This window comes from Lipotes vexillifer, unplaced genomic scaffold (genome assembly GCF_000442215.2).
Source record: "Lipotes vexillifer unplaced genomic scaffold, Lipotes_vexillifer_v1.1 scaffold120, whole genome shotgun sequence".
Taxonomy (NCBI): domain Eukaryota; kingdom Metazoa; phylum Chordata; class Mammalia; order Artiodactyla; family Lipotidae; genus Lipotes; species Lipotes vexillifer.
Genome location: NW_006791240.1, coordinates 860178 through 872962, shown reverse-complemented (window position 1 = coordinate 872962; position 12785 = coordinate 860178). Strand labels below are relative to the sequence as shown.

General features: G+C 39.7%; 2 protein-coding genes across 3 annotated transcripts in view; both read right to left on the bottom strand.

Moving 5' to 3' along the window:
- Positions 1 to 6678, bottom strand: part of CCDC169 (coiled-coil domain containing 169) — a 56807-nt gene extending 50129 nt beyond the window's left edge. The window contains exons 1-3 of the mRNA XM_007464259.1: positions 6493 to 6678; positions 5677 to 5753; positions 4074 to 4153 (exon numbers count right to left, since the gene is read on the bottom strand). Coding sequence (XP_007464321.1) covers positions 4074 to 4153; positions 5677 to 5753; positions 6493 to 6678 — 343 coding nt within the window. The remainder of the gene's footprint in view (positions 1 to 4073; positions 4154 to 5676; positions 5754 to 6492) is intronic.
- A 2830-nt stretch (positions 6679 to 9508) lies between these two features.
- Positions 9509 to 12785, bottom strand: part of SPART (spartin) — a 41763-nt gene continuing 38486 nt past the window's right edge. The window contains exon 9 of one of the 2 annotated variants that reach the window (XM_007464239.1): positions 9509 to 10578. In XM_007464239.1, coding sequence (XP_007464301.1) covers positions 10305 to 10578 — 274 coding nt within the window. In that variant the 3' untranslated portion in view covers positions 9509 to 10304. The remainder of the gene's footprint in view (positions 10579 to 12785) is intronic. The other variant, XM_007464240.1, reaches the window with a different exon arrangement.

Sequence of the window (12785 nt, the reverse complement as noted above, 5' to 3'; positions counted from 1 at the left end):
GGAGGCATCTTTGCTTTTTTCCAGGAATGGGAATGCCTCTAATGTTTCATCATTAAGTGTTATGCCAGTTCAAGGTAAATAGAAATATATTTTTTTAATAAGACAAATTGAATTTTATCAAAACATTTTTTTAGCATTTACTGAGATGAGTTTTAAAAAACTATTTGATCTACTAATACATTACTTAACAGCCAAAGAGTTTTTAACTAGAAACCAGCCTATAAATGAAGACTCAAAGGGAGCTGAAAGGAGAGGTCCGGGATGGAGATGTAAATCTGTAAGTTGTCAGTATACACATGGCATTTCATACCATATGACCAGAGGGGATCTCCTAAGTAGTGGGTGCATGTATCAAAGAAGTCAGAGGACTGAGCCCTGAGACACTCCAAGTTTTTAGAACTCATGAAGATGAAGAGAAGTGAGGAGTGGCCAGTAGATGTGAAGAAAACTAAGACAGCATGGTGTCCCAGAAGCCAAGTGAGCAACGGGCTTCAATGATGAAGGTGATCAGTTCTGGCAGTGCTGCTAATGTCAAGATGAGTACTGAGAGATGACACTGGATTTTGCAAATTGAAAGTCACTGGTGACCTTGATAAGAGCAGTTTCAGTTGATCAGTGGTGAAACTTCTGATTGGAGTGAGTCCAAGAGAGAATAAGACAATCGTGCTTGTGCTGGGCAAATCCAGCCCATTTCTATGCCTAGATGAGCAATGTTCCAGAGCCTCAGAAAATCAAGGCTCTCTTCTCCAGATGAAAAAACTTTAGAAGCAAACTTAAGAAACTTAAGTGGAAAGAAATAGAGGCTGAGTTTGGGACCTGACAGCAAAATGCCTGGATCCCAATTCCAGATCTATCCCTCCCCACCTCTATAGCCTTAAGAAAGACATTTAGAATCCCCGAGTCTCAGTTTTTCATCTATAAAATGAGGTGATACTGTTTTCAAAGGGTAGTGGTGAGGTTTCAATTTTTTGAAATGCACTTACACCCCTACACCAATACTGACTCTTCTCACTTTTTTAAGTCTCCTGGACTCTTTCTTTCCTGTTCTTTGTCTTGTGGCCAAGCTTTAAGATGGTGAAATTCAGATTTACTTAAAACATAAACCACTCTCTCTGAATATAGTTTCCTATGAATCCTAAAGGGCTTCAAAAGGCCACTATGTGAATGTGAGGCCCTTTGAAGTTTGTTCTGCTTGCTGCTTTGCCTAAAAGTTAATCCTGTTACAAAACAGGTAGATTAAATACGAATAAACAGGTAAGAGTGCAAATAAAAAAACGATTCTATTGAAATGTTTTGCTGTACACAGAGCAGTGAAAGGTGAAAGGGGATAATGGTAGAAGGGGAAACATGGGGCCAAAGAAGGGTTGCTATCTGTTTTTTAGATAAAATAAACTCGGCATGTTTGTGTGCTGTTGGGGATGATTCAGTGGAGCAGGGAAAACGGTGCAGCAAAGAGAGAGGACAATCAATCATTGGAGTGATATCCTGGAGGAGGTGAGAGTAATGGCATCTGTTGTACAAGTGTAGGGATTGACGTTAAATAAGAGTAACACAGAATATGCAGAGGAACAAGAGGGAAGTAAGAGGATGTGCAAAGATGCACATATGTAGGTGGGTAGCCTTCTTGGTAAAAACATGTGGAAATCCTCTTCTGATTGCTTCTTGGTTCTCCTTGAAAGAGGAAGGTAAGCTCATTCGCTGAGAGTGAGAATGGAGAGAGGGATAGCGAGATTTGAGTAGAGAGTGGAAAGTGTGAAAGAATTACCTAAACAGATGTATCCATGGTTATCACTTGTGCATTTATTTCTTTTATAATGTTAAACAATAATAAATTTATTTTTAAAACTCCTTTAATATTACCCCATTGCCTTCAGGATAAATACAAATTCATCAGAATCATATTAAAGACTATTCTTAGTCTTCTTCATAAACTTTTATCACATCTCCTGTCACATTCTCATTACAATCTATGTTCCACCCTTATCAGTTGCTTAAGAGTTCTCCCCACGAGGCATTATGTTTAATACTCGCTGTGGCAGACTATTTGCCAAAGATGACTGCAATAATCCATCCCATTCCACATGTTCTTCTGCAATGTGACCTTGACAAGTAGATTTTCTCCATTCCCTCAAATCTGTGACTGTTTTGACCAATAGAATATAATGGAAATGACGCTGCCAGTTCTGGGAATAGCCCTTAACTGGACTGGCAGTTTCTGTCACGGTGCCTTTTGGAATGCTTGCTCTTGGGATACAGCCTCTTGGAACCCAGGCACCATGCTGTGAGAAGCAAAGGCTACAAAGCCATGTGTAGGTACTTCTGATGGGTGGTCCCAGCTGGGCTCCCAGCCAACACCCAGGATGAGTTACCAGCCATGTGGGTGAGTCATCTTGAAATGTCCAGCCCAGGTGAACCTTCAGATGACTGAGTGCCAGACTACATCTGACTGCAATCACATGAGAGACCCCAATTAAGAACTTCCCAGATGAACCCAGTCAATCTACAGACTTGTGAGAGACATATGTTATTTAGAACCCTAAACGATAGGCTGGTTGGCTATGCAGCAGTAGATAACCAGAACTACTGAGTGCCGATGTGGGGAGACAGCAGTTGTCATAGTGGTAGTGGTGGTGGTAGACAGGTGATTTAGGCTAAAATCATGGCTCTGCCACCCACTGGCTCTGTGATCTTAGCAAGTTACTTAAATTCCTGAACTTCATTTTTCCATATACGGGAATAAAAATAACCAACTCACCTGACACAGTTCCTGGAGTTAGTTAATTTTGAAGAAGGGATAAATGTTTCTGCCCTTCACCTTAGGTTTCAGCTTGGCCCACTGAGGAAAAAGTTTCTCACCTACCATTTTACCTTATCTCTTTATATCCATATTCCAGCTCCTCCCCGTAAGAAGAGCTGTTGATAATACAATTTGCTGGGCTTACATTTTACTTGTGGGCATAATTACTGCATTGTGTGTGTATCTGAGCATGACGTGTTTCATCTGTAGTTAGATGGATGAGGAAATTCCAACCAGCCTTGCCAATGCAACTACTTGCTAAGTGTACTCACAGTCTGCCTCCACAGAGCCAGTTTATTAGGGATATAGACATGGAGATGTACGAAGCTACTTCAGCCTTGGGACAAAGCAGTGTTCTCCAAGCAAGCTTTAACACAGCATTGGGTATTATGAAAAGTAGCATTATATTTGTCATATGGCTACTAATCCATTTTTTTCATGGCTTCCCCAACAGAAGAAAAGTATGAATGGGTTTAAGAAGCAAAGCCCACCCCCATAATCCTAATAAATTCCTACTGTTCTTTAGTAGTTAGTTCAACACTGCCTCCTCTGCCCTCATGCAAGGTGTGTTGAGTTCCCCTTACCTGAGTTGCCATTTCTCCTCATGCAGAACTTATATTACTTCTGCTCATATTTTAGTTTGACACTCCCTCCCAATAGTCAGTGAAACTCTTTAGAAAAGGGAAAAGAAAGGTCTTCCATTCAAAGTGTTGACATATGGCAGGATCTCAATCAATATTCGTGTAATAAATTAACATCTTACAGACATTATAAATTTTAAGGATATATGGGTATGTTCCTGTGTGCAGGTGTGTGTGATGAGTGTGTGTGCGCAACACTTGCCTGCCCCTCCCCCATTCTTTCAACACAAACAAACAGCCAAAACCTAGATAAGGATTTTAAGGTTATATCCCAAATCTAGCAGTTAAGATATAAAGGTTATTACTTGAGTTATATAGAAAACGTGTGATATTTTATTACTGAGGAAATAATGTATTTACCTCATGTAACAAAGGTTTTGCTAATTGAAGAATGAACTTTCTGAACTCGTAAGTAGACAAATAATTATAAAGTAACAGGTTTGTTACTCTGAACTTTGACACTCTGAAATATGTTTTTAAAGCCTCTATATTAAATTATTATTAATGCTGCCAAAAAGCAATACGGAAATCTTGACACTATTATTCCAAATATGTAATTTAATGTACTACAGGTATCTTGGTAAAATGAACAATAGCTATACAGTAGTCATAAATAAAAATATTTACTTATATACCTTTATCGTCAGTATTGAGTTTGGCTTCCAGTTCCGCTATCTTGCGTCTTATTTCAAGCACTGAGAGTTGTACTATATCCCTATTATTAAACACATTTTGTTAATTATGATTCAATTAAAAATAACATGAGAAATATAATACACAGTAACCTACCACTACTTCAGGAACAACCTATTATGAAACATCACTTACTGAAGGCCTGGTTGAGAATTAGTAATCAGGCGAACGCAGGCTTCCGATTACCCGGGTCCAGAAGGACACTAAAATGCACTAAAGCTCAAAGCTCCCCATGTAACCACTTAAAACCCTTTATTCTTAAAGTTGGCCTCAAGAAGTCTGACAATTTTGGTTACCTGGTTTCTCAAAGTCCAGCAAAGGAGCTGCAAATTACTATAGACAGGAACAGCTAGGGCAACAGGTAACAACTGACAACCTGAAATAAAAAGGAAAAAAAAAGAAACACTAATAAAAAAAGAAAATACACACACACACACACACACACACACACAGCATTCCAGAGATTATCTATTTAGGACATCAGCAAGTGGCATAGTAGTTATCAAAATACAATGACAGAATCATTTATATTTCTGAATGCCTATTATGTTAAAGGCATTGTGCTAAGTGCTGAAGGTACTACGGTAGGTGAACAGAACAGTAATTGCAGCAGCTAACTTCCACTGAATGTTTATTACAAGTCAACGCTAAGTGCTTTACATACATTTCATTCAGTCCTGGTACCAACCACATGATGTGTGAGATACCGATTTCTACGCCAGTCTTAGACTTGAGAAAACTGAGGCTTCAGAGGTAAATTAACTTGCACAAGATCATGTACTTGCTGAGTAAGTGATAAGAGCTGGGATTTGAATTTGTGCAGGATTCCTCTAAAGGACTGGCTCCTACACTGTACTGCTTCAGGAAATACAGAACCTGTCCTCAGAGTGCTTACAGCTTAGTACCAGACCAAGAAATAACTGAGCAATTAAAAAAGTGTGGTTGGAGCTACGACAGAGGAAAGCACAGGAAGCTACAGGGTGACCCAAGAGAGCCTAGCCCTCCTGTGGCCTGCAGGTGGGGGTGGGGGTAGGGTATCTAAAAAGATACTTAAAATGTTCCAAAGACTTAGTAAGAAGTACTGATATTGAGTACTTTAAGAAGTATATATAGTAGGGGCTTCATTTTTACCAAGTGTCACCAATTTTTAAGCTCTTCTAAAGGGATGAAAGAGAAGCATAACTAAACGAAACCTTTGGAATTTGAAACAGAAACCCTGAACTTAGTGGAACATCACAAGCAAACACATGTTTCAGCATTATAGTCTGTGCACACAGTACACTCCACCGGACTCGCTCCTGAAGGCGGAACCTCAAAACCTGCCTATTTATAATACCAAACGCAAGAGCTAAATGAATCTCTCCTATAAAACACTGTTTTCAGATGTCACCAGTTCTGCCCAGGGATTAATGACACTGCAGGAGTCACCTCGGCCTCAGGGGCTTCGGCCTTGAGCCGCGGGGCTCACACAGCCGCAGGCCCTCGGCGTGGCGGCGCCGACGTGAACCCCACACCCGGCGGGGCGCGCGCCGCCCTCCGACTCACTTCAGGTGCCTTTCTTCCAGTAACTCCAGTTTAAGGCGGTCGGTGCTCATACCGTCGAAGGTGTCGCCTCTTCCTTCCTCCACCGTGTCAGATCAGAGGCCACCCACGCCCTTCCCTCACACGGCTTAGAACACGAGACCTGAGGGGACCCCCAGCAGTCGGCAGAGGTCAGGTCCTGTCAGCCGTAGTCGGGGCGAACTGCCTCACGGTCGCTGCCTGGCGCCTTCCGGTGACATCACAGGGCGGCGCCCGGGGGCGGGGCCAGGCTGGGACGCCCAGGGCCGCTCACACAGGCAAGAGGGCGCTGTGCTGGGAAGTTTGGAATTGAATTAACTAGAAAGTAATGTAGTATCACGTTAGACCGACAGACCAATGTCCAGAAGAACCACCCAAATTTGTGGGCAAGAGATGATGTGAAGCATTTTGAGGAATAAGTTCAATTAATAGCAATCGAGGGTTTATTTTATACAGAGTGATGTGTAAGAGATGCTAAGTACGTTCACTGCTTTCAAAGAACCTACGGTTTAACTGAAAAGTGAAGATCTCTTGTCAGTGTGTCAGTAGTCACGTGGTGTGGCAAATCTTGTACTCCCAACTTTTGTGCCCAGCCTGAGGCAAGCTGTGGGGAGCAAGGTGCTGGTCACCTCTTAGACACTCATCGGTGTCTATTCTGTCTTGGTGGCTCCCTTCCTTCGTCCTCAGCCAGCGTTCCTAATTCTCTGATTGACTGGGGAGGTGGGGATGAGAGGGACCTGCATGGCAGAGAGATAGTCATGCATTTATATTCTCCCAAATCTTTCTGGTTCACACCTAAACCATAGCTTTTGAAATATCAAAAGCTAAGAACTGATGGTTTTGTTCTCTAGTTTCTCTGTAGAACCCCTGCTCCTTTAGGTCAGGAGGGTCAGGAATCCTCTCCACCTCTAATGCTGCTTCCAGGATCTCTACTCTTCCGTCCTCCTGTAAAAACTCACTCCTTATTTCACCTGGGTGTGACACCATCTACTTCTCCTTGCTTCACCCAGAGACTTAATAGTCACAACCTGTCTACTGACTTGGACAAAAAAAGGAGTTTTTCCACCATAGGTCTTGTCTACAACCTCGCCCTTCAATTTGCAACTCTCATCACTTTATCTTCACTCCACATCCACAGCTATATGCTGAACCCTGTCATCAGTGTGGCTTTAGTTCAAAAGCCTTAAGTTTAAAAACTGCTGTATACCAAAGCCCCTTTTTCTGCTCCCAGCTCAGTTACTCCCTAAATAGCAACGTTTTAACTAGAGACATTATCTGTGGGGCTTCTTGAACATGCAAAAATGCTGGGATCCTATCCCTTATCTCAGTAATCTTGCTTCTTGGTAGCACTCTAGCAAGTTGCTTTTCAGCTGGCTAACTAAATTTTAACAGAACAGATTGGGTGGGATGTGGGGGGAGAGAGAACACTTTCCCCCACTAGTCATTTTTTCCTCCAATGAATAGCCTCCAGGTTGATCAAACTGTTTCTTCACATATGACAACTTTTTGCATAGAATACATTTAAAGACATTATTTCGGGTTTCTATTTTTCATCTGACCTGTGTTCTTAAAAAAAATTTTTTTTAATTCATCTTTCTGGATCTTTAAAATATACTGTAAATAGAAAAAATGTTTTTGAAGAACAGCTATTCAGAAATCAACAAAATATTCTCTTTTAAGCAATTCTGTTGCTAAAGTAAACACAAAATAGCAAAATCCATTAGGAAGTCTGTTTAAAAATACCTAGTCTTAATTCTGGCAAGAACAGACCAGAGAACTAATTTGTTTGAGCACAGCATTATAGACTTAACGGATATGTCTGGCTTTTCTTAGCTTACCCTAGAATACCTATGAAGACAGAGAAAAAGACTCACACTATCAGCTAGGTAGTGATGATCTATTTTGCTAATCTAGGGCTGATGATCTATTTTGCTAATATCTTAAGAAATTTTCTACCAACTATTAAGCCAATAGAATTATAATAAAAAATTAATTTGATAAGCAGCTGGAATCAGAGGAAATAAGACCATTTGTCTTTCCCCATCTACCTCTGTTTAAGAAAGACAAGATGCCTGGCCTAACAGGCCCTCCTTTTTGAAGCATGTGTGTGACCTCTTCTTTCATACTGTTCCCTTACATCTTGGGAAGGTTACTTCACCTCTCTATACCTCAGTGTCCTATTCTGTAAAATGAAGACTGTAATGGTATACACCTCATAAGAATATTGTGAGGTTAAAATGAGTTAGTCTGTAACAGCACTTAGAACATTTTAACACTACCTAAACATTAGCTATCATTATTTTTATAGCTGGTAGGTTCCTAGAGGCAATGCCAGAAAACTACCCAGTACAGCATGGGGGAATGACAGTCTGTAGAGGCAAAGTGAGGAAAAACCCTGGTAGCAGTAGATACTGAGAACTGTTTGTCAGACACTAGATCTGCTGCGTCTCAGAAAGCCAAGAAAACCTAGGAGAAAGACCTCTAGAAAATAAAAACCAGGCTAAGAAGCTGTGATGGTTAATTTTATTGTCAGCTTAGCTGGGCAACGGGGTGTCCAGACATTTGGCCAAATATCATTCGGGGTGTGTCTGTGAGGGTGTTTCTGGGTGAGATTAACATTTCCATCGGTAGACTGAGTAAAGCAGATTGCCCTCCTTAAAAATGGGTGGACATCACCCAATCAGCTGAAGACCTGAATAGAACAAAAGGGCTGAATAAGAGGGAACTCTTCCTGTTTGACTGCTTTCATTGGTATATTGGTCTTTTCTGGCCTTCAGACTCAGACTGAAACATGAGCACTTTGGGGTCTCAGGCCTGCCTACCAGCTTTCAGACTGGAATATACATCATTGGTGCTCCTGATTCTCAGGCTTTCAGACCTGGACTGATACAGCACATCAACTCTCCTGGGTACCCAGCTCACTGACTACAGATCTGGGGCTTCTCAGCCTCCATAGTTGCACGAGCCAATTCCTTATAATACATATTGCTTCTGTTTCTCTGGAGAACTGGAATATAGAAGCTATACTTACCAAAATGTTATCTAGCTGTTGATCTGAAAAAGCAACCCACAAACAAGTGAACAAAGTAGAATGAAGTGAAATGGACAACTAGGTTCCCGTTGACAAGTCCAATTTTGCTGACCTCTGCTCTAAGGTAATTTTTTAAATTTTAGGCTCCACTATGTGTCATTCCATTTCTTAAACTTAAATAAGGCAGAGACCGACTGGAAGCTATTTACCAATTCAATTTTATTTCCATTTTAACTAGTACATTATCCTTGGCCCTAGGGAAAGGCTCCACCAATTCTGTGTCCCTGAAATACAAACCCATGAATACATTTGAGTCCAAGTAAATCAGACAGTTTATTCACAAAGTGCATTATTTATATAGTTTCAAATAAAGCCTAATAAACTAAATAGCAATTGGAGTTTCAGAAATATTAAAATGGACTATACTAAGAAAACCAATACCAATCTTTTAAAATCCTTAAATAAAAATAAAATGCCATTAGCTATTTTACTTACATATTTGTAGCTTATAGGTCTGTGAATATCCTGTCTTCTGCCAAAGTGGACACTGTTATGCCTAGCCACCATGGATTAAAGCCTAAAGTCTTCACATTCTTTACCTTAATTATGAGTAAAACCTTTCTAATAATTTAATTTATTGGCTTTTTAATATATAAAATTCCAATGACTGAATCCCAAAATAAAAATTATTTACCATACATAAACTCAACTGTTTATATTTTAGTTTTTACTAAATTTCAGCCTTTTGGCAAAACTTACAGAAGTAGACACGGTAAAGTGATTACATTTTTGTCCAATTAAGCTGATAATAATCACTTCGAATTTTGATACAATACCAACCATACCTCCAAATTTCCTAGGCTCCTAACAGATCAATAACAGGCTAAATCTAGAAGACTTAAAAATCTATTTGTATTCATTTAAAATCAAAAAGACCATTCCATTTCCTAACAAAGAGATAAGCTACCAAATGATTTTATAGAACCTCATTTTATTTTTCATGATTAGTCTACTCCTTGTTTTGAAAAAGTCTTTTAAATGTTATACAAGAATTCTTTTCATTTAGGGTTACAGTTTTTGTTTAGCTTACACACTGAAAATTCTCACAAGCACCTAAAAAAAAAATCCACAATTAGTGCAAAAAGAGGAAACAATGTTTAAAGCATTCATTCGCAGTACAAACATAACTAAGGTTACTAAATGCCAAATTTTATGTAAATATATAATTTCCTACTTTGCTTTCTGAAAGACAGCAAATACAAAAATAGTTTAACGTTAGGTTTAATGAGATTTATAGCACATCTATTATGAGTCTTATTTTAACTGCAAAAATATTTTAGCCACATTTAGAAAAAAATCAACTCACAGAGAATGTAACTGTATTTCTAAAGGCCAGATGCAAGAATACTGATTCTTTTCCTTAGAAGTAGAATACATGACATAAAGCTTATGAAACAGTCACTTTGTAGGAATGAATACATTTAAAAAATCCTGGTTAATCTGTGGGGAATTCCACATTTGCCATTTAACAAAATTGCATCCATCTGTAAGGCTTTGGTATAGACAATTCATAGCACTTCCATCATTTATCTTTCTTCTTTGCCCCATCCTTCTCTAGTGCCTCTCTCTGTTCATCTTTCTCCTCTTTCATGTTTACACTTGCTCCTCCTCCTTGATTTTCCCCCTTAGAATTATCAATAATTTTATAGTCCTCAAGCAGCGTGTGTCCTGTTTGTTTTGCAGTTTTCTTCACCATTGCTTTGATGCCAACGTTGTCAATATTATAGGCAGTTACACCAACATTGATGGCAGAATCTACTGCATTGTGTGTAGCTTCTCCTGCGTTATGCCCGTATCTTTAAAAGAATGATTAGAGAAAATACAATGAAATTACAAATATAAATTAAGATCTTCTGAATTAGTATTAAATAGGTCACAGGATTAGCATGTTATCCGAAAGCAAAATCAGAAGTTAGGTTTCAATTTAATTAATAACTTAAAACACAATAAAGAATAAAATCACACTGTGCCAAGGCTGTTCTCTTCTCCTTTATCAAAAATACTGTGAAAATAAACTGAGGCTGAGATTAATGTAATAAAGACTGTTTATGCTGAAGAATAAAATGTAAATTATAATAAAGGTTGTTAATCAGTCAATATTTCCTTTTTTATCTTCTTCTGGAAATATAAGAGAATTCTAACTGAAACAACTATAGGTCACTATAAATGGTTTTGAGTTCTACCTTAACTAGACTTTGGTTAAGTCTTTCAAACTACTGGAATCTGAGTTTGTCTCTAAGCAGAGATTCTACAACACTCTTCCTCACTCTACTCCACCCCACTGCAGACTCACTGGCCTTCTTGCTGTTCTTTGAACCCACCAAGCACACATGCACTGCCCTATGACTTTCGTACTGGCTGGTATCTGCCTAGACTACTCTCACCCCAGGTATGCATGTGGCTAACTGCCTCACCTCCTTCAAGTCAGCTATTATCCTCTCAGTATTTAACCTATTTTAATTACCTTATCTCACATGCCCTACCCCACTGCCAATCAATCCCCCCCTTAAACTTCTCTTTCTTCTATAACTTAGTCTGCTACATACTATAGAACTTTTTTACACCCATTGTTTTTGTTTTGCTTATTGTTCGTCTCACTAGAATATTTTTTGTTTGGCTTATTGTTTGTCTCACTAGAATATAAACCCCATTAGAGAAAGATCTCTTTACTTTGTTCATTAATGTATCTTAAGTACTTAGAACAGTGCCTGACATCTAATATTTGTTGAATGAATTAAATGAGGAAGTCCTGCCCTATCCATCTAAGAGTTTCTTGAGTTCATATGTATAGCAAAGGGCTTGGGAAATTACAAAGCATTACACAAAAGTAGCTATTCCTGACCATAATCAATACCGCTGATGGTGTTTAATACCATTTCCATAAGAAAATAATACAACTTGAGGTCTTATACAAGGACACTAAAACTTATCCTACTTCTTGTTTTACTCTTTACCTTTTTTTAAGTACCAGGCTTTTAAAGCTTTTCTTGTCCATACACTTTCCCAAGTAGAGGATTGCTTAAACAACATACAAGAACAAAGAGGCAAAAGTTTACAATTTTCTCCAGGACACACTGAAGTTTCCTAGATGCACTGAGACCCAATATCTGGACATTTTTTCTAACACTGGATCTGTCCTCTGAATTAACAAGTACTCTATTACTATTAGCCTGGCCTAAAACAGTGGCTTGTGATCCTATTGGCTTATTCATGCTTGTCTTCTTTTTCATCTTCAGTGTAGAAACATGAAATAATCTTATTATGCTTCTGAATGATATCTCATTCTGTCCTTTGCCTAATGTTAATCAGAGCCAGGGCACAGCAGAGCCTACAATCTGTCAAACCTTATGTCTATACCACTCTTGATTGGGGCTATTTCAACGGTTACCCAACAGAAAAGCTTCTGACTGCTTTCTGCCTGTCCCGGTTGCTTTGCAACCCCTCAGCACTCCACAGGATTGCTGATGTTGCAGAAGACATTGGGCCTTCTCACGGTCAACCAAGCCCCAGTCACAAAAGCTACTGTCAGGTGGAATGCTCAGGCTCAAGGAGGAGAAAGGGGCGGCAGCAGTTTCAGCACTGGAAGTGTGCCTGTAACTCTTGGTTGAGCAGGTTTCTCTCAGGGCTTCTCTCTCCAGGCCTGTGTTAGCTACAATGAAGTGACAATGATAACTTAAGAATGTGGCCGTATTATTGTTTTCGAGCACAGGAAATCCTCCAGACTCATAAACTTCCACTTCTGAGCATTTCGCATGTTCCCTATTCTACTGATGCAGTTTGATACCTCAAACTGTACTTATGATATTTCTATATGCAATACAATTCTAAAGACTACATTAAAAAATATATATAGGGCTTCCCTGGTGGTGCAGTGGTTGAGAGTCCGCCTGCCGATGCAGGGGACGCGGGTTCGTGCCCCGGTCTGGGAAGATCCCACATGCCGCGGAGCCGCTGGGCCCGTGAGCCGTGGCCGCTGAGCCTGTGCGTCCGGAGCCTGTGCTCC